The sequence below is a fragment of the Sander lucioperca genome, chromosome 16 (genome assembly GCF_008315115.2).
Source record: "Sander lucioperca isolate FBNREF2018 chromosome 16, SLUC_FBN_1.2, whole genome shotgun sequence".
In the NCBI taxonomy this organism is placed as follows: Eukaryota; Metazoa; Chordata; class Actinopteri; order Perciformes; family Percidae; genus Sander; species Sander lucioperca.
Genome location: NC_050188.1, coordinates 16,733,711 through 16,752,426, shown reverse-complemented (window position 1 = coordinate 16,752,426; position 18,716 = coordinate 16,733,711). Strand labels below are relative to the sequence as shown.

The following is an 18,716-nucleotide window of genomic DNA, read 5'->3' as shown; positions in this document are numbered from 1 at the left end:
CAAAGCAGTGAAGCAGTGTAAATGTTTCTTAGAGACTACTTAATACATTTTGAATCTTACAGTGCAGCCTCAGGATGACCCTGCAAGTTCTGCAAACGGTTCAGCCGTGTACATTGTTATGCAGTAAGAGATCTGTGCTGGCACAGAGATGCTCGGAGTTGAGACCAGGTCCTCGGAAAAGCTTGGAAATATCTGTTGCTCATTCTATGCATTCCATGCATACTAATGCATGCATGTGTTGCAAGGTGCTTCATTTCTGCTCGCTCCAGTTGGTCCATCTTACAGTAGGACGACTGGCCTGTCATTTCCTCTTATAATAAACCTATAAAATACCATAACATTACCTCAAAAGTGCAACGGTGGCAGAGTAGCTGGGAGAAGGTCAAACCTGAAAGTTGTGCTGAAGTTTCCTTGAGCAGGGCAATCAGCCAGTTTAATGAGAGCTGAGAGAACCAACAACACTGAGAACTGCAGCCCAGAATACAATTTGTACAGACCCTCCCCAATGGTGACCACCGCTACAACTACATAAAACAGGCAAGTCAGACACTAAAAATGTGCTAAAACCACAACAGAATATCAGTATCTTTACTCTCAACCACCACTGTTTTGTCAACATCAGCATCCCTAAAAACAAGGACGAGGAGTGAGAATATTTCCAAACTATAAAATACACAGATGCAAGCGTGCGCACGCACGCGGACACACACACACACACACACACACACACACACACACACACACACACACACACACACCTATTAATTATTAACAATTTTCTGCCAGGAAGCTCCTAATGTTGAATGCTGAGTTGTGTGAGAAATTTGAAACACTGCATCGCATCTCAATCTCTGCAAGTTTAATTTTCTCTATCTCTTTCTGTCTATCTATTTTTAAGATCCCCTTCTCCAACTCTGTCTTTTAGTAGGTCTATCTATCCATTCTTTATGTTATGTGAATGAAGTTGGGTTGAGAGATTCCACTAAAACATAAATCTTTGAAATTCAAAAAAGGTTGACAATTTGGATCATACTTTGATTGGTTTAAAATTAAAGGATTCCTCCGGCTCGGAGAAAATCTGACTTATTGTGGTCAATCCTCCTATAAAGATTACATAAACTAGTGTAGTTCAAAATCTAGAAATCATTCCTGATTGGCTGATTTGATAATCTTGTCATTATGTCTGTCATTTTACATTCTACATCAAATAAAGGAATGTTGGTTATTTTCTAATACACAGTATGAACAACATTTGAGTTTTGTATCATTTTCCAGGGCTGAGTCATCTGCCTTTACCGCTGTCTCGCTTGAATTCATCGTTTATTCGTTGTCAATCATCCCGCTAGACCATTTCTTACTAGCCACAACAGTAAATAGTTCCTATATTTGTATGGGTACATACTGTGTGTAAACACAGTCTAATGGCATTCAGCCCGCAAATTCCAGGCAGCATGTTTGATGTTTATATGCTCAAACTGCCTCCTTGGAGGAAACCACTGCCAGTCCCAGGAACTGTGCAATTCAAATGTGGTTAACAAGCGAATGAGCCAACAAGCTTAACTAAGCAAGCCGCCACAAAACTGATGCAGCAGTGCTGCATCTTTCCTTCCTCCCTCCTCTCTAGCTCCACCATGATTGGAATGAGAGAGATAGATAACTCCCCTATTCCCCTTAGCTAGTCTTGTGCCCCCCCTCACTCCTTGATTTGAGAGAGAAGAGAGAGGAGGTGACAGCCAACACAGGCTCTCGTCAACCTTACCTCAAACCTTCCTGTGTTCACTGTTCACACAGGAGAGGAGGTGACAGGAGGCACGTGGCACAAGCACACATAACTGTATATGTGCTGACGTACAGTACACATGCATGCGCACACACACACACACTGTTCAGGCCCACAGATCTCTAATCTTCTCCTGAAATCATCCCCTATCAGCCACAGCAGGCTTCACTACAAATTGCCCCTGCATACACCCAAGTGTTTGTGTATGTATGATTCAACCAGTGGTTTTGTCGCAGAACAACATGTTCTATGTGACTCAGCTCCCTATACAGAGATGGCGGGCTCCACTGCTGATCTTTTTCACACGCCTTAGCTTCTTTGAATCCTTTTTTAATGGATCAACTAGATACAATGTTTTGGGTCTCTAAAAAATCTTACCTTTCATCTTTAGAAAACACTTACAAATGCATTATTTGGTTAGAGGGAATGTCATTTTTAGAACTGGCTGAATGTCATTTTTGAACAAAATTTTATTGTACTATAAATAACAGTGTACTGTCATGTTGACCATGTGGCCATGTCATGTCAGTATGTGCTCCCACACTGCACTCCGGGCGTATTGTCTCTGCACCTAGATGAAATGTTGTATTGGATTTCATGTATTGGTGGTAAAGATAGTGATCTTATGATAAGTTGTGTAAACAATAAAACAAAGTCAAGGACTGTAAAGTTATGAGGATAAAATCTGACGATAGATGATACAGAGCTAAATTTGATGATATAATTTTGGGTGTCAAATTAGTGTAAGATATTTAATTTATACTGTTTATTGATTTTTTTTTTTTTTAAATCACTACACACAGGTCTGAAATACACACACACATGCTCAGGACCTATTCATGCACAAATGGAGAGATGTCAGAGTGAGTGGGCTGCCAGTTTGGGGGGGTACAGTACCTTGCTCAAGAGCACCTGGCAGTGCCCAGGAGGTGAACAGGCATCTCTCCAGCTACCAATCCACACTCTGTACTTTGGTCCATACTGGGACTTGAACCGGCGACCCTCCGGTTCCCAACCCAACTCCCTACAGACTGAGCTACTGCCACCCCCCCTACCAACTTGCATTATCCAAAAAGGCAGTCTTATTGGAGTATGTGATATGTCAATATATCAATTTGAACATGTCAAGGCCAAATTAATATGCCATCTCGTGATTATGAAGGTTGGCTACAGCAGTGTTTTCCCAAGAATCAGTTTTTGTTTAAACATATTTAATGAGTGCTACAACAAAATCAGTTATAATGTAGAGCAAGGAATACTTATAAAGAACCATACATCACTTATATTTATAATTAATTTGTATGAGAGGTTATTTCTTTAGGTATTTACCGTCACATGTAGGTAAAGGGTGGCTCCACCAGTGGTTCTTCTCACATACTAGCGGCTCCTCATGGCTGAGTCTGTAGCCAGAACCACAACCGAATGATACTGTGGACCCGATGGAGAAATCCTGACCATACCGAATACCATTGACAGGGATACCAGGGTCCAGGCATGAGTAGCTGTCCACCGTAACGCCTGAACAAAGAAAAAAGTCTGTTTGTGCAGTTTTGCTGATGTGCATACTCTAAACTCACAGCTGGTTTGAATATCCACATAAAGCCCCATGCTGTGCAATCATGCTTTTATTTTCGCATGTTAGGCCAGCTTGTGAATCTTTGTATGGTGGGCTACTATTGAAATGTTGTGTCCTGACATCATGCACACCGACTGTTATGTATAAAGAACATGTGTCTTATTCTGATCTGTAGAAGGCATGGACAAAATTTTAAAGTCAGCTTTGTATCTCTGAATGCATGTCCACGTGTGTATATGCATAAATATGCTTTATTTGTTTCTGACTTACTTTCATATAATATTTTGAAGCCGGCATTTGACCGGCTGTTATCGGTGGTAAACAGTAGATAAAGAAAGTTGCTGGTGCTGAACAGGAACTGGGGCACCTGGGTACCATTAAAGGAGCCAACCAGAGGAGACAGGAGGTTTGGCCCATCATGGATCTCCAGAAAGTCATAACCCAGCTCTGTCTGGAACCTATGAGAGAACAGTATCAGAATATCATGACGATGATAATCATTTCACTTAAAGTGACACTCTTTTTTTGGATAAAAGCCATCAGACTGTTAGGACAACACAAAACTGGGAAAAAGTTCAGGCTTATGTTCATGCACATAATGCTGGATCTGCATTCATACATCTAAGTGAAAGCTTGTCAAAGCAACGTGAAGATAATATTGTTGCATATTATTATAGTATATTACATATTCCTTTGTCTTGCTTGAATTGAAGGTTCACAGGATCACTTAAGGGCTGAATCTCTTTGATGGCCAATTTGTTCTTAAAACCTGCTAAACTGACTTTGTTATTTTTTTAAATAAAATTACCATTGATCAAGAGAAAATCACTGCCATTAAATTCATACTTTCTTTTCATGCTGCAGGAGTAAAAAAAGGTTAAGAGGTCCAGCCCCCTACAGGTTGTTGAGATAATATTGTTAAATGCACTTTACAATGACATAAAGTTGAAACGGAAACTCAAACCAATGAAAAATTGATTTTACAAGATCCACTAAAGTCTTATTTCTATCACCGGTTTACAGCTCAGAGTGCACATAATATAAACCAAAATATTACCCAGCCTTCCTGATCAATGTACAACTCCCAATATTAATTATACAACCTATAAAATTTAGGCGACCGTTATTATATTCCCCATAAACTTTTAAGTCTGGTAAATCTTTGCTCATCAGAAGTAATTGATGGTAGTTCTGATGAATCTGCACAGTTCTGGCTGTTCAGAGCTCTGAGAGTCTTCATAATATACAGAATCAAAGAATTATGCCACTCACCTGTCAAATGTGATTTTGATGGAGCGACCAGGTTCTGATTCAATCACCCACTCACAGCTGAGGGAATCTTTATAGTAACCAGGCCACCCAGGAGACAAAATCACTCCATTCGGGGCTGAATAGTGGCCTCCACACGGGGCTGGAGGAGGAGAGGGGACAGAAAGAGGGAAGTGAGGGGAGATATTAGGGGAACAGAAGGGAAGGCCAGAGATGATTTGTATCAAGACCACCCAAGTCTAGGTGAGGTCCACGTCCAAGCACCGTAATTGTGTGGTAAGTAAGCCCTGACACCAGACAGATCTGGCAGACTTGTATATTAGGCTGGTGAATCAGCTTCACTAGCAGCTGACATGAAGGCTTCTTGAGCACATTTTATATTCAGTCAATATTCTTGTCTGAAGGTTGGTTTGCTGAAAAGGGTAAACTGCTTGATGAGGCATGCTCTGATTTCACAATTCAACAATACTAGACCATGTTTTTACAGTTACTTTGGATAGCTAGCTACAGTATAGTCCTGCTGGAGGCCTTATCGCTGTGTGATCAGCTCAAAGACAGCAAGATTTCATTTGATTTAATGTATTTATTCAAACCTACATTAAATGGACTTTGCAACAAGTAAACACAAGAACAGTTGCCTATTTTCACACCAAGCAGACATAGAGCAACAGCAATTTGCTCTATGTTAGCAATGCTAATAAGCAATTAGCATTCATTTGGAGCTGTGTCTCTGGCCCCCTGATGAATCATGATGATAAGTCCAATATCTACTCTCCTTTTAGCTCTGTTTTGGTCTCCACCGACTCCTGACGGAAATATCCGACTCTTCAGCTGCTAAAATGCTGCACTATGTTCACCATCAAGTCACTATCTGCGCTAAGTGCACTCCACATAATATAAGGATGGCATTGAATGCAAAAGAAAATATACATTAGCAATTAAAGGAACATAAAGAATGAAGCATAATCAACATTCAGAGAACAAAAAACATAACTGCGAATTTTTAACGAAGTGTTAACACAAGGTTACATTAGCCAGGAGCCATTCTGTTCCAGTCTTATTTTCAACTTGATTAGAGTTTAACTTAGTGTCTGAAGTTAATCTGTTCTGGTCTGTACCTCCTGAATACAAGTAAGTGGATTTTCATCCAAGTAGTGACACACATTAGCTACAGATGATCTGGGGACATTAAATGACCAGGAGCATAATTAAAATGCCGTTTATTTCTACCATCAACAGTCAACGTGTTAGAATTATCTTAAGTTAATTATATCTGCTATTGGAGTTACAGCTAAAACACTTACACAGTTAATTATTGTGTTCCATCTGAGATTAACAGGTCAAATTTACATCTCTATGATTCTGTACTTTCACACAAGCAGTTGATTAAACTTTGCGCTAATGCCACCTTGACAAATTATTATATATATAAATGGCAATGTAATTACTTCTGACTGTATATGGATGATAAATGACATTGTTATAATGTGAAATGGATATAATAATTATGTATGGAATAGCTGCAGTCAAAATGGCGTGCTGTAATGACTAATACGCAGACTTCACTTGACTTTTCAGGGAAGTGGTCACTGTTTCTTGTTACTTTTATAACATACCGCTGTGCTAATTATATCTTATCATATCTAACATGTTCATATATCTGTCATTAACTTTGGATTAAAGGTAATCTCCACAGATCTATTCCCACTTATTGCTTACAAGAAAGGGTTTGATATGCATGAATAGTGCTACTGCTAGCTATTTGTAAGCTAGTAGCTGTACATGTGGCAGTGGTGTATTGATAGGTATTTCCCTGGAAATTTAGGTTAACTGGACACCTCCATATCTCCTATGTCGAGCTGAAGGCTGATAATTTCCACCTCCTGGGTCTTTACGCTGAAGTAATGATATCTTGGATGACATATTGTTCCCAAGTTAGTAGTTTAATCAGCAATCAAGTCAATATTTACCTTCACATTTAGGAATGGGCCCACTCCACATGACTTTTCCTTTTTCTAACTGACAGGAGATGGTCTCGGTTCCTTGGGTTTTGATAAAACCGTCCTCGCAGACCACAGAGATGGAGCTGCCAAGCTGGAAGCTGTCTCCAAAGCGGCGAGCGTTAATTGGAATGCCAGGGTCTGGGCACTCATTATGGCCAAATGCTGGGGTAAAAAGTTACAAGGAGACACACATATGATGAGAAAGATATTGGAGACTAATCGCCCACAGACACATACAGAGAAATGTTATTAAAGAATATGAGACCTTTATTGAACAGACACTCGCATGCTACATTTTAATGACATTTCTGAGAAAGAATCATATAGATCTATTACAGCAAGGTGACATCTTTAAGTGTCCAGTCCTGACCAGTAAACATCTCCTATAATATGTCTGTTCGTTATTCCTGCACTGTGCTTAGATTGGATCTAAGCAATGTTACTTCCGATAAAACTCATGTGAGCATGTCTGCTTTAGGATATGGTCTGGCTCAGATTAGAAGGCTGTAAATTCCAACCTTAAGTTGCTCAGGTTTTGCCAGTATAAGCAATCTGGTGTGATCAGGTGATAGAGAGATTTAAAAATGAGAAATACAGTGACCCAAAAAATATACACATACTGTATATACACAGAATGGTTTGAGCTGAAGTCAAACAAACACTGTGAGGATACTTGTGGACAGAACACTTCAACATTTTGTCTGTTTGCCGTCAAACAAATGAGAAGATCAATATCAATTTCCATTTCTGTTTGTCTGGTATGGAGATGTGTTTAGCCTGAATTAGCTCAAAGACTGCAAGCAGGGGCACACCGTTCGCCACCATCAAAATTGAACAAATAAGCCTTTCAACAAATCCAAAACTATCTTATTTACAGCACATGTTCTATCCTGTTGTCTCGCCAGCTAGTCATCAATACATCTACAAGCCTCCTGGGTTTTGATCAGTTATTAAAGTCTGCACAGTTGGCAACTTTACAATGAAGACAGAACGGCTGAGATGTTAACTTCTCTTAAAACATTAATGTCTTGGTTTCTTTTTTGACAAGGGTGAACGACGCAAGGTATGTTTAGAAAAAGGCAATTTGGGAGGTTTTGGAAGGTGTTTTGTTCCACTTTTGACAGAACTAGACAGTTTCTGCTTGCTTCTAGTGTTTGTGCAACACAAGGCTAAACACATCCTGGACCTTTCTTTGTACTGTCCTCGACGCACAGACAAAAATGATGAAATGATGATCTTCTCATCTAACTCGACTATGGCAACAAACAAGCCAAAAAGCTCCCAAAAAGTGTTCCTTTAATGCCTTTCATGCCTTATTTCCTCTTTGTTCTGCAACATACATCTCTATTCTTAGCTGCTGTGTTGACCACATGAAACCTCTTAGATCAATGAAGTTTGTCTTTTGTCTTTTCCAGAACAACTCTTCTGAACAGTCTGATGTAACTTTTAGTGAATTAAAAGAGCTTCTATCTAAAATAAAGCATCCACACATCAACTTTTTGAGGGGGGGGGGAAATCACACCAACTCTTTCTAAGTGATTGTGGTGATGAAAACTAAGAGAGATAATAAGTAACTATATAGTTATTTTAATTGTGAGAGTTGGATGACATATGGATATACTCTCTTAGAATAAAACCACCTCACATTTAATATAACTGCGAGAGGTCTTGGCTGAAAGTCATGCATAAAATCCATATACAGTCATATGAGAAGTACTGTTTCAGAGCATCATAACGCTCCTGCATTATTTTGCCGTAAAAGAAAATAAATGTGACCCTAAATTATATTTTTACTGCCATTACCATGTATCAAACTTCAACTTGTGGGGGAAAAAAAACCTTTGTTATAGTATTATCAATATACTGTTGCCACATTTCACCCTGTTTTACAGCAAATAGTTATTTTTCCTGTATTTGAATAGAAATAGAAAAATGACATACTACTGTATGTGATATTAAATCCTCTTCCTGACATGGAGTGATCTGCCTGAAACTCCAGTCTCAGTGTGTTGGTATTGGACGTCAGATGGGAAGGACTCTCAGCTCCAGAGAACCTCCCGATGACGCCAGCATCATTTGTCTCGCCATCTTTCACCGTTAGGGAATCATAGGGTGCCTCGAGGTCAAAGTCATTAAATGCCAAGTGGATTCTGGAGCCTGGATCTGATTGGATGAGCCAGACACAGTTCATGTTGTTTCCATAGCCTTCTGGGTAATCTGGGGAGAGTACAGTTCCTGAGGGAGCTGTGAAGTTGGACATGCAGGGGACTGTGGGAGCAAGAGAAGTACAGAAAGGCAGACAGACAGACAGACAGACAGACAGACACACATACAAAGACAGAGATAGAAAGGGGAGGGAAAGAGATGCAGAGAGAGACATTTCCTGTTAAATATTCTTCGTCATAGCATCATCGGTCATCATCTGCTCCAGGCCATAATAATGACAGGTCAGACTGAATGTTATCAACATCACAGCAGAGCACATGCCATGTTTTCTTTTCCTTCTGCAGCCGTGACCATGAAAATTAGGGATGCTCCAATTGGAAAATTATGTGGCCATACCGACGTTTAAAAAAAGCAATTTTGCCAATAGCTGATGTTTTATTGTTGTAGTTTATTTTGTTGTTATTTTTTCCCCCATATGCTTCAGGGAAACAAAAAAATCTTCATTATAAAAAAGAAAGTCATTTAACATTTCATTACACTATCTTTTAAATGAACACCTTTAATATAACCTTTCAAATGAAGATAATTTTTTATCTTTCACCTTGTGTTTTTCATACAGAACACAACATTCTTGTTGCTGATCTTTTTCCGAGACAGTGTAATACTCCCACACAGCTGACATTTTCTTTCATTTGTAAACAAACCAAACGTGCGTATGGCACCTGTTGCACTCTTACTTTATGTCATACCAGAGTTGTGTCCAGCCAGTGGCTTCTTCTCAGAATCAGCAGCTGCAGTAGCAACATATGTTAGCTACTGTTATCCGAGTCCGACCCAAAATAACCAACACAACCTTTAGCCAGCGCAAAATTGATGCAACACGACAGATAAACATTGGCCACTGCCATCGGTGAATATCATCTTATTTGCCAATAGGACAATGACAGTCAACAAGTGAATATCGGCCGACATTGATGTGCATCTCTTCTGATAATAACCTAAACATGATTTTAATACTTACATATGCATATGGGGATGTTTGCTGACCACTGATTGTTGTCTTGGCAGGAGATAGTTTTCTCTCCAATCAGCTCAAATCCAAACTGGCACTCAAACCTCAGGATTCCTCCATTTAAGAAGCTGTCCCCTTCTCTTATTCCATAGAGAGGAGTTCCAGGGTCGCCACAACTCTCTTTGTCTATTTCTGTAGACAAAAATAGACAAGAAGGAGACATTAACATCTGAGTGTCATTCCTCTGTGCCATAGACCTCCATTGTTGTCCAAAAACCATAGAAAAATGAACCAATAAACCTGATGGTCGGACTGGGTGACATGTTTGTTCATGAACATGAGCACTATTTATTTTGAGCCAGTCCCACAATTATAATGTCCTGCTGTAAATGCTCACAAGAGCACCAAATCTGTATTAATCTGCAGCAGAAAGTAGTACCTGACTAATGTACTATTTACTCGTTTTGAGTATTGTTATACTGTATATCTAATAAAATACAATGCAAAGCTGTTTTAAGATTGTTTTTTAATCTTTTAAAACATAAAATATATATGTAGGACCCACTCATAAAGCTCTACATCTTCGGTAGGAACCAATGGACTTGGGGCAGAGAGTCGTGACTGGCTGGGGAAGTCAGAAAGTATTGAGAGGACTAAACAAATGGCTGGTTTGGCCTTATCCTGTAACATGGAATGTGTGCATGTGGATTTCATAGAATACAAACAATTAAGCAGCTTAATTATAACTGAAAACATTAGCATCAAGGTGGATTATATCGTGACAAGATCAAAAATGCTAGTTTATTCGACGTCTGGAGTCTGGCTTTAACAATATTTTTGGTCACCATGCAATGTTATAAGCCTCAAATACCCAATGGCCATCTTTCCCTGCTGTGAAACACCATGTCATGCTGCACAAGCTCATCATCCATTTTGAACAGAAATATACTGCCAACCAAATAGAGACTTGCTTGAAGATGATTGGCTCTTGGTTTGCTGCGTCAGGAGAATTTCATGAATGCTTTTTACTTCTTTGCTCACGTAGCCTGGGGCGAGTTTGCATCCATCTCTTTCTACGTGCCTCCTTCCCCTGAGTTTGCAAGTATTCATGATACCTCTTTTTTCACATTCAGTCTGACCATTAGGTCACACAGATCCTTCTCTGATTCTATATACAGGGGCCACTGTGTCACCATAATTCTCTTTACAATTTTGTGTATGGTATTTCAGGAAATATACCCTCTATTTCCCAGCCTTCCTCCTCTTTATTCCCCGCTCTCCTCTCCTAATTTCGGTACTATTTACAGGAGTGGCCCATGGAAGGAAGCAAAGGGCTGTGCTTTGTTCTGCGTGTTTCTCTGTTTGTATCTATGTGTGTGTGCGTGTCTGAGTGCGTGTTTGAGATGTATTGCATTCATTTCCATCATGACATTGTCTTTATGAGACCCACAGACGCAACCAATCACAACATGCCTAACACACGTGCTGTGCGTGAACACACGTGCACATATACCTTGCAGAAGGGTAGAAAACAAATTGCTTTGGAGAGAAATAAGGAATACTGTCGTTGCATTTCTATACTACTACTCTCTTTCTCTCTCTCTCTCTCTCTCACAAACACACACACACACGCACGCACTCGCATGCACACGCACACATACACATAAATAATCCTATTGTGTTTGCAACAACAAGGCTGACGGATTCACAAAGGGGATTAGGCTCCTTCAAGTGTATGTGTGTGTGCGAGTGAATGAATGTGTATGTGTGTACAACTTCAATATTATGTTTGTGATTGCACATTGAGCCCCATTCCATTCTGTTCTATAAGATTCCATCATGCTCACACCATATTGTCCATGGGAATACATATGTACACACACACACACACAAAGAAGGGTAAATGCACTACCGGTAAAGATCTGAGAGAGTAAGGTAATAGATTATAGTGGTTATAATGAGACTGGGAGAAAAAAAGCTTATTTGCCGTTTCTCTTTTGTGACCATTGTGAAATTGATTTTACAGCTAGGTTGCAAATGGTAATCGAATGCAAAGTCTAGTTTGTTACATGCTATAAACTGTCTCCTGCAAGTTCTGGCTGTTGCTGTGCTTTATATTCAATATGTGTATCCCTTTCCAATGTCTCCAAAACAAAAAGCAAGATGCATTAAACAAATTAAACCATGTAAAATAATAATGTAGTAGCTATAATAGCCACAGAAGAAGAGGAATTGAGTGGAAAGTTAAGCAGATTTGCAGTGTGAGGAAGGAATGAGAAACTCTAATTAGCTTGTGGTTTTCTGAATATGTGACCTAAAGGGAGTGGCTCAAATTGACTTGTTCCCAATGTAGACATCAGTGAAGACGGTCTGTTGAATGAAAATGATCTAACTTATTACACTCACAATAATAAAAAAATGTTCTGCCTCTATCAGGTTCCAAACCAGGCCACTGAGGAGCTTTTGAGGAATGATTTGATAGGAGATGTGTATAAAGACATCAATTTTCGGTCTCATTAAAACACACAATCTCCGTCAGCTCTTGTAACATGAAGTGCACACTAGGGGTGCACGATTCAGAAAATGTCACAATATCAATTTTTAGGCTCATGATTTGATTCAAAATCGATTTTCGATTCAAAAAAATTCTCGATGCAAAAAACGATTCACAATATGTAAATGTAGTTATATATGTATATATGTATATATATATATATATATATACATATATTATACATCCCTTAGTACATTCATGTGGATTTTTTATTTAGCTTTTTTAGTATCTTTTATTGTCCATATTATTCATGTGGATTTGTTTGTTATTTGTTATTTTAATATCCTGTTATGATGTATGTGTATGTTGTGTGTGATGTCTATAAGCTACTGGGACCTTGAATTTCCCCTTGGGGATCAATAAAGTATCTATCTATCTATGATATGATTGCAGTAGACATACATTTTTTATTTTTTACAAAAAAAAAACATGAATAGATTTTTGGAATTCTATGAATCGATTTTGAATCGGTAGAGCTTGAATCGCGATTCGAATGCGAATCGATTTTTTTGCACACCCCTAGTGCACAATCGTGTAACTCCCAAATACCTCTAACTCTCTGAAAATTGGACTTCAGGATCACAGATAATAATTGGACAGTTTTCTTTGATCTGGACGCATCATTGGGCAGAAATACATTACTGAAGTCTGCTGTAAAAACTTCTCAACTACACACCCAGACTCTGTCTCATGACCCTGAAAAAGGCTTGTGCTTCCAGCATCATCAGTGGATTTCAGGATGTGCCTGTCCTCACAAAGATTTCTGCAATCTATGTACAAAAATTACAGGACAGGACACCCACATCTCAAAGGCATTTTTGTGCCACTAAGTTGTTACTGTCACTCCCTCTCCCTATCTGAGAACAATATGTTAGAAAATCTGAATAAATAACTAAATAAATGTTACATCAGTGAACATACCATTGCTTGAGTACACGTTGTTACATCAAAACAAGGAAGTAAAACCTATACAAGCCTGCCAAGGGTATACTTAAGAAAGGTTAACGCAGCATTTAAAAAACAACTCTTCTGCTTATTTTAAAACCAAAGAGTCTAATGAGCTCAGAACCATCTGGAGCTGCTTCTTGATGAGCCTTTCAAACGACTTCCTGACCAATGAAGGCCAAAACGGCTGTAGGTTCTAAGTGAGTACAACATCGCTTAGTCCAGTGGTTCTCAACCGGTGGGGCCCGCCCCCCTGGGGGGGCGCGGACACTCTCCTGGGGGGGCGCGAGTAGGCTACAGGATGGGAGGAAAAAAAAAAAAAAATCACGTAATGTAATGTAACTACACGTCGCTCGGTCGTGGCTGGGTAGCGTTGCATTTCCTCCCCGACTCATTTCCTGGTTCTCCTTCTCCATAAACAACATGAAATCAAGGAGATAATTAACTTTTCCTGCTCCAGATTTCCCACTGTGGTCAGAAAGAACAGAGGAGACACTTTGTTTCTCTCACTATAACTCTAGAGTCGGTACTTGCTCTAAAGCTAAACGCCGTCACTCTCTCACTTCTCCCTCTACCACACACACACACACACACACACACACACACACACACACACACACACACACACACACACACACACACACACACATGCCGGTTCACGCACACAGCAGTGCACAAGTATAAACATCAGGCCACTTACGTAGGCTACGGAGAAAGCTCTGTGTGGAGCCTCCGCACAACTGTAAAACAAGTCATCCTCCTGGCGACTTTTTTTGTCAAAAGTGACTAGCGATAAATCTAGCGACTTTTACTGGTGTTATTGGAGACTTTTGTGGTGTTTGGAGACTCGAAAACACGTATCACTCTGCAGTTATGTGCTCAACGAGCAGCGGGTGCTGCCGTGAGCCCCTCCCCCGTCCAAAAGCCCTCACAGGCAGTGTTGCCAACTTAGCGACTTTGTCGCTAGATTTAGCGACTTTTCAGACCCCCTTAGCAACTTTTTTTCAAAAGCGACTAGCGACAAATCTGGCGACTTTATGTAGAAAGGTCGCCAGTATTGTCCAGCGAGCACGCAAGGTATTTCTCTCCTGTAGCCGCCTTCTGTTCTGTGACAGAGGAGCAGCCTCTCCCCTCTCTCCTCATGTGTAGCAGCACTGCGCACAGTGTGCAGGTAGTTAGAAGCAGGGTGTGCGGGTGCTGGTGTAGGTAGGAGAGACAGCGGGACGCGACGGGAGAAAGACTCCGCTGAGCTGGCCTGGCCCTGGGCAAGCCAGCCTTCTTTGAGAATTCTTTATCGATCTTTTTCCCTCCCTTTGTAGAATAACATTTTTTTACTTCAAAGATAGGCTACCTAAGTAATAATTATAAGGTAAAATAAATTAATGTATTGAATTTGTGATTATTTGGCTAAAGAGTTCTATTTCTTTTTATCTACCTTGCTGACAAAACCACTAAGCTTTATACAAATGATTGCGTAATGACGTCAAAAATATGCAAATGAGCGTATGACGTCATCAAACGACTTTTAGCGACTTTTGGAGCTGGTGCTAGACTTTCATTGGAAAAGAGTTGGCAACACTGCTCACAGGCAGTAAGTCTCTCAGTAGCCTCGCGCAGCAGTCCCAGCCTGCAGAGAGGAGCAGTGTTGGGAGTAACGCGTTACAAAAGTAACGCAATTACAGTAATGTATTCCTTTTTGCTGTAACGCAGTAATATAACGCATTACTAATTAAATTTCGGTAATATTATACTCGTTACAATCTCAGTAACGCGAGTTACAACGCATTTTAACGCAACATTTAGTGGTGCATTGGTTTTTTTAAGAATTCACCAACACCGCGACACATTTCTTCACAGGAAAAAAAAAAAGCCGTTTAATTTTCCTGTCGCTGTATACGATGGTTGAGATGACTGCAGAGACAGATACATTTGTGAGATGGATATTATTTTCAGGAGTTATTACACTGCGTTGAAGTGAGCTGTCCTGTTTCTGTTCCCGTGGTCAGAACCAGAGGCGGTACGGACAGCATGTATGTCCCAACAGGTGACGGTACGTCAGCGGCTGACAGATATAAACATGTCAGGAATTAATGTTGAGGCTTGCTACACGTAAATATCATTGCATTTTATCAGCCGTGGAGAGTAACTCTGCCTGTAGTGGAATGGCTTCGAATGACGACCAAAAACGCTTGTCTTTTACTGTGACCATTTACTGTTCAATATGTTGCAGTTTTACAAACAAGAAAGTGAACAACTTGAGCCTGGCGGACATGTTGCTTCTCAGTAAGCTAGCAAGAGTAGGCTACACAACAGACAACTTCCGTGTAGCCTACTTCAAAATAAAAGCACTTCCTGTGACGGTTCGCAGTAAAACTAAATTACTGTTAAATAAGGTTGTGTAGGCTACCTTTTCACAAATCAGCTGTAAATCAAGTACTGTAAATAATGTTAATAGTGAGTTTTAATCACACTATAATTGAACATTTCCTTTAGAGTGTTTTAAACTAAACAACATGAATTTCTTATTGAAGTGCTATAAACAAACATTTTACAACAATGCCATACTTTTAATTGAGTATTTTCATTTTCTCCTACTTGCCTATTATACGTTTTACTTATCTATTTTGTATAGCTTTAGTTACTTGGCATATTTATATTAATTATACAAAATATGAATAATCTATGATGTATTAAAGTGGATAAAGAGGAGACTTTATTGATCCGGTGGTGAAATTCACAAGCTAGCTGCCAAATCAAACTTCCCCTGTTATTTTGGTGAAAGTAACTCAAAAGTAATGCAAAAGTAGTGTAACGCATTACAATTCAGAGACAGTAATATTGTAATATAACTAATTACTCTTAAATGACAGTAACTAGTAATCTATAATGTATTACATTTTGGAAGTAACTTGCCCAACACTGGAGAGGAGACACACACCACTCCGCGTCCAGGCTGCACACACGCACACATCGTTACATCATAGCCTCAACTTATTGAAAACACAACTAATCCATATCCAAATTATTTCAAAACCAAACAAAAATAGAGAGATTTCTAGTGAGGACCAACAAGGCAACCGACGCACCACCAGCTGCAAAAAAGCTTTGAAGGTACACTGAAGCATACATGGCTCAGGTCTCACATTAACATCGCCTACCTGCAAGCTTCTGTCAAAAATGCAGATGATATGCCTACTGTTAGGCCTAGTAATAATAACAGTAATAAAGCATGAATTCATATCAGAGGTCTGGTGCCAATTCCCAATTATAGCAATAGCCTAGTAATGATAATAGGCCTACTACTACTCATGATAATAATAATAATAATGCCTGCAAGCTCACATTAGAAGTCTGGTGCTACTGCCAATTATAACAATAGCCTAGTAATGATAATAGGCCTACCTACCGCTACTGATAACAATATAATAATAATAATAATAATAATAATAATAATAATAATAATAATAATAATAATAATAATAGTGTGGGCCTAAAAATAATAGCCTAGCCTAGGGCTATCTATCTACCTATCTATCTATGCAAGGTGGTGTAGTGGGGGTGGCGCCGGGAAGGGGGGGCCCAACTGCAATGAACCAGCTTTGGGGGGGCCCAGCTTGCAAAAGGTTGAGAACCCCTGGCTTAGTCAATCCCTGTCCATTTATTGTCAGAGAAGTTTTAATGACAAAATAGCAATCAGGACAAATATTTCACACAACTCGGTTATCCAATGTCGTACATTATTTAAAATGAATGGAATATTTCATGAAGTCCTAATGAGAGATAGAATCATTTTTTTATGATGAATTTTGACCCAATGAACTACATATATAGTATTTCAGTATCAGTAACAGTGGTGGCTACAAGAGGATTGAACATTATACGAGTCAATAATTCATGACTAGAAAATGAAATGCTGTTTACAGTTCTGTGATTAAGTAAGCCCTGCCCTTCACAGGTTACCTCTGAAGCACACGTGCATGTATATATGTGCGCACGCACGCACGCACGCACGCACGCACGCACGCACGCACGCACACACGCACACACACACACACACACACACACACACACACACACACACACACACACACACACACACACGTCCGGCTTTGGCTCAGTACCCCAATACTAAGGTTATTGACTGTAAAATTGAACCACATTTCTGGTTATGTTGTGAATGAATATTTCATGAATTCATATTTCATGGTGTTTCAGCCGCTCTGAATGAAATGCTGTTTAGTGCTGTGTGATGAAGAGGGTCCCGCTCCATACCTGGAACAGCTGCAACAGGATTAGGATCCTGTGGGGCCCAACACAAATCACACGGGTACAGGAAATATTTACTGGTTGGAGCAGGCGGTCAGCATCATTATCGCAGGATGACATTTCATATATGAAAATATGAGAGGCTGTTGTTATTGAGCTTGACTATGCTTCTAAATGCTTTGTCCTTCATGATGTGTATCCAAATAAGATACCACATAAAGTTCAGTTGCAGTTCCATTTTTTGCTCTTGTGGCCTCCTTCGCTAAATTGCTTTCTCTCTTAATCTCTCCATTTAGATCTATGTGGTCTGCTTTAGACGTTTTGTTAAATGTCAATAACGTGAGACAACCTTAATACACAGTTATATCCAAAAACAGACACACAATCACTCACAGAAACATATGGGTGCACAGATGCAGGAAGACATGACACATAACACACATACACTACAGATCCATCCAACCAGAGGTCAACTGTGCTGTAAAAATTCACCTTCACATCTTTTCCTCCAATAAAATACATCACATATTAAAAACTATAAAAAGCTGATGAAAAATCTAAAATAAAATCTCAAAAGTAAGAGCTGACATTATGACTCGGTGATGGGATCCTGCTTAAAAAAAGAGAAAATAGCAGCCCGAGTGATGATATAGTAAAATTCAAATGTAAGGATGGGATTTTTATTTTTACTTCTCCCTGGCAGAGGCTGCGGTATCATGTTTTGACGCATGAGCCTTAGCTGCAGAGTAATTGCAGTTAACTTATCATTATTATCATATCAGTTTCATTATATGAGATAAACCCAGCAACATCTAGCATGAGGAGCAAACTAGATAAAACACATCTGTAATGAGATTGACACGTGTACCATCTAGCCCTCTTTTACAACTGGCTGTGAGGCAGGTATTTGATGTTTTGCTGTGAGAGGTGAGGCAAATATTTGCACTTATTGTTCTATGTTTTGTATCATTTAAGGCCACCATTTTGGAAAAAAATATTAAAATCTAAGTAATTTTACATGCAGACATATGTCCTGCAGGCAGATTTAAATACTGTATTAATATGTACACTATAAATTATATTGGTAATGTTGTATAATTTACTGAGCACTTAAAATATATAGTATAGGAATATTATTACTTATC

At 39.4% G+C, this 18,716-nt stretch overlaps 1 protein-coding gene across 1 annotated transcript in view; it reads right to left on the bottom strand.

Moving 5' to 3' along the window:
• The window catches only part of csmd3b (CUB and Sushi multiple domains 3b), a 434,951-nt gene that overhangs the window by 87,818 nt on the left and 328,417 nt on the right, over positions 1 to 18,716 (bottom strand). Inside the window, exons 13-18 of the mRNA XM_031296181.2 lie at positions 9,816 to 9,998; positions 8,570 to 8,896; positions 6,596 to 6,790; positions 4,629 to 4,767; positions 3,627 to 3,814; positions 3,110 to 3,298 (exon numbers count right to left, since the gene is read on the bottom strand). Coding sequence (XP_031152041.1) covers positions 3,110 to 3,298; positions 3,627 to 3,814; positions 4,629 to 4,767; positions 6,596 to 6,790; positions 8,570 to 8,896; positions 9,816 to 9,998 — 1,221 coding nt within the window. The remainder of the gene's footprint in view (positions 1 to 3,109; positions 3,299 to 3,626; positions 3,815 to 4,628; positions 4,768 to 6,595; positions 6,791 to 8,569; positions 8,897 to 9,815; positions 9,999 to 18,716) is intronic.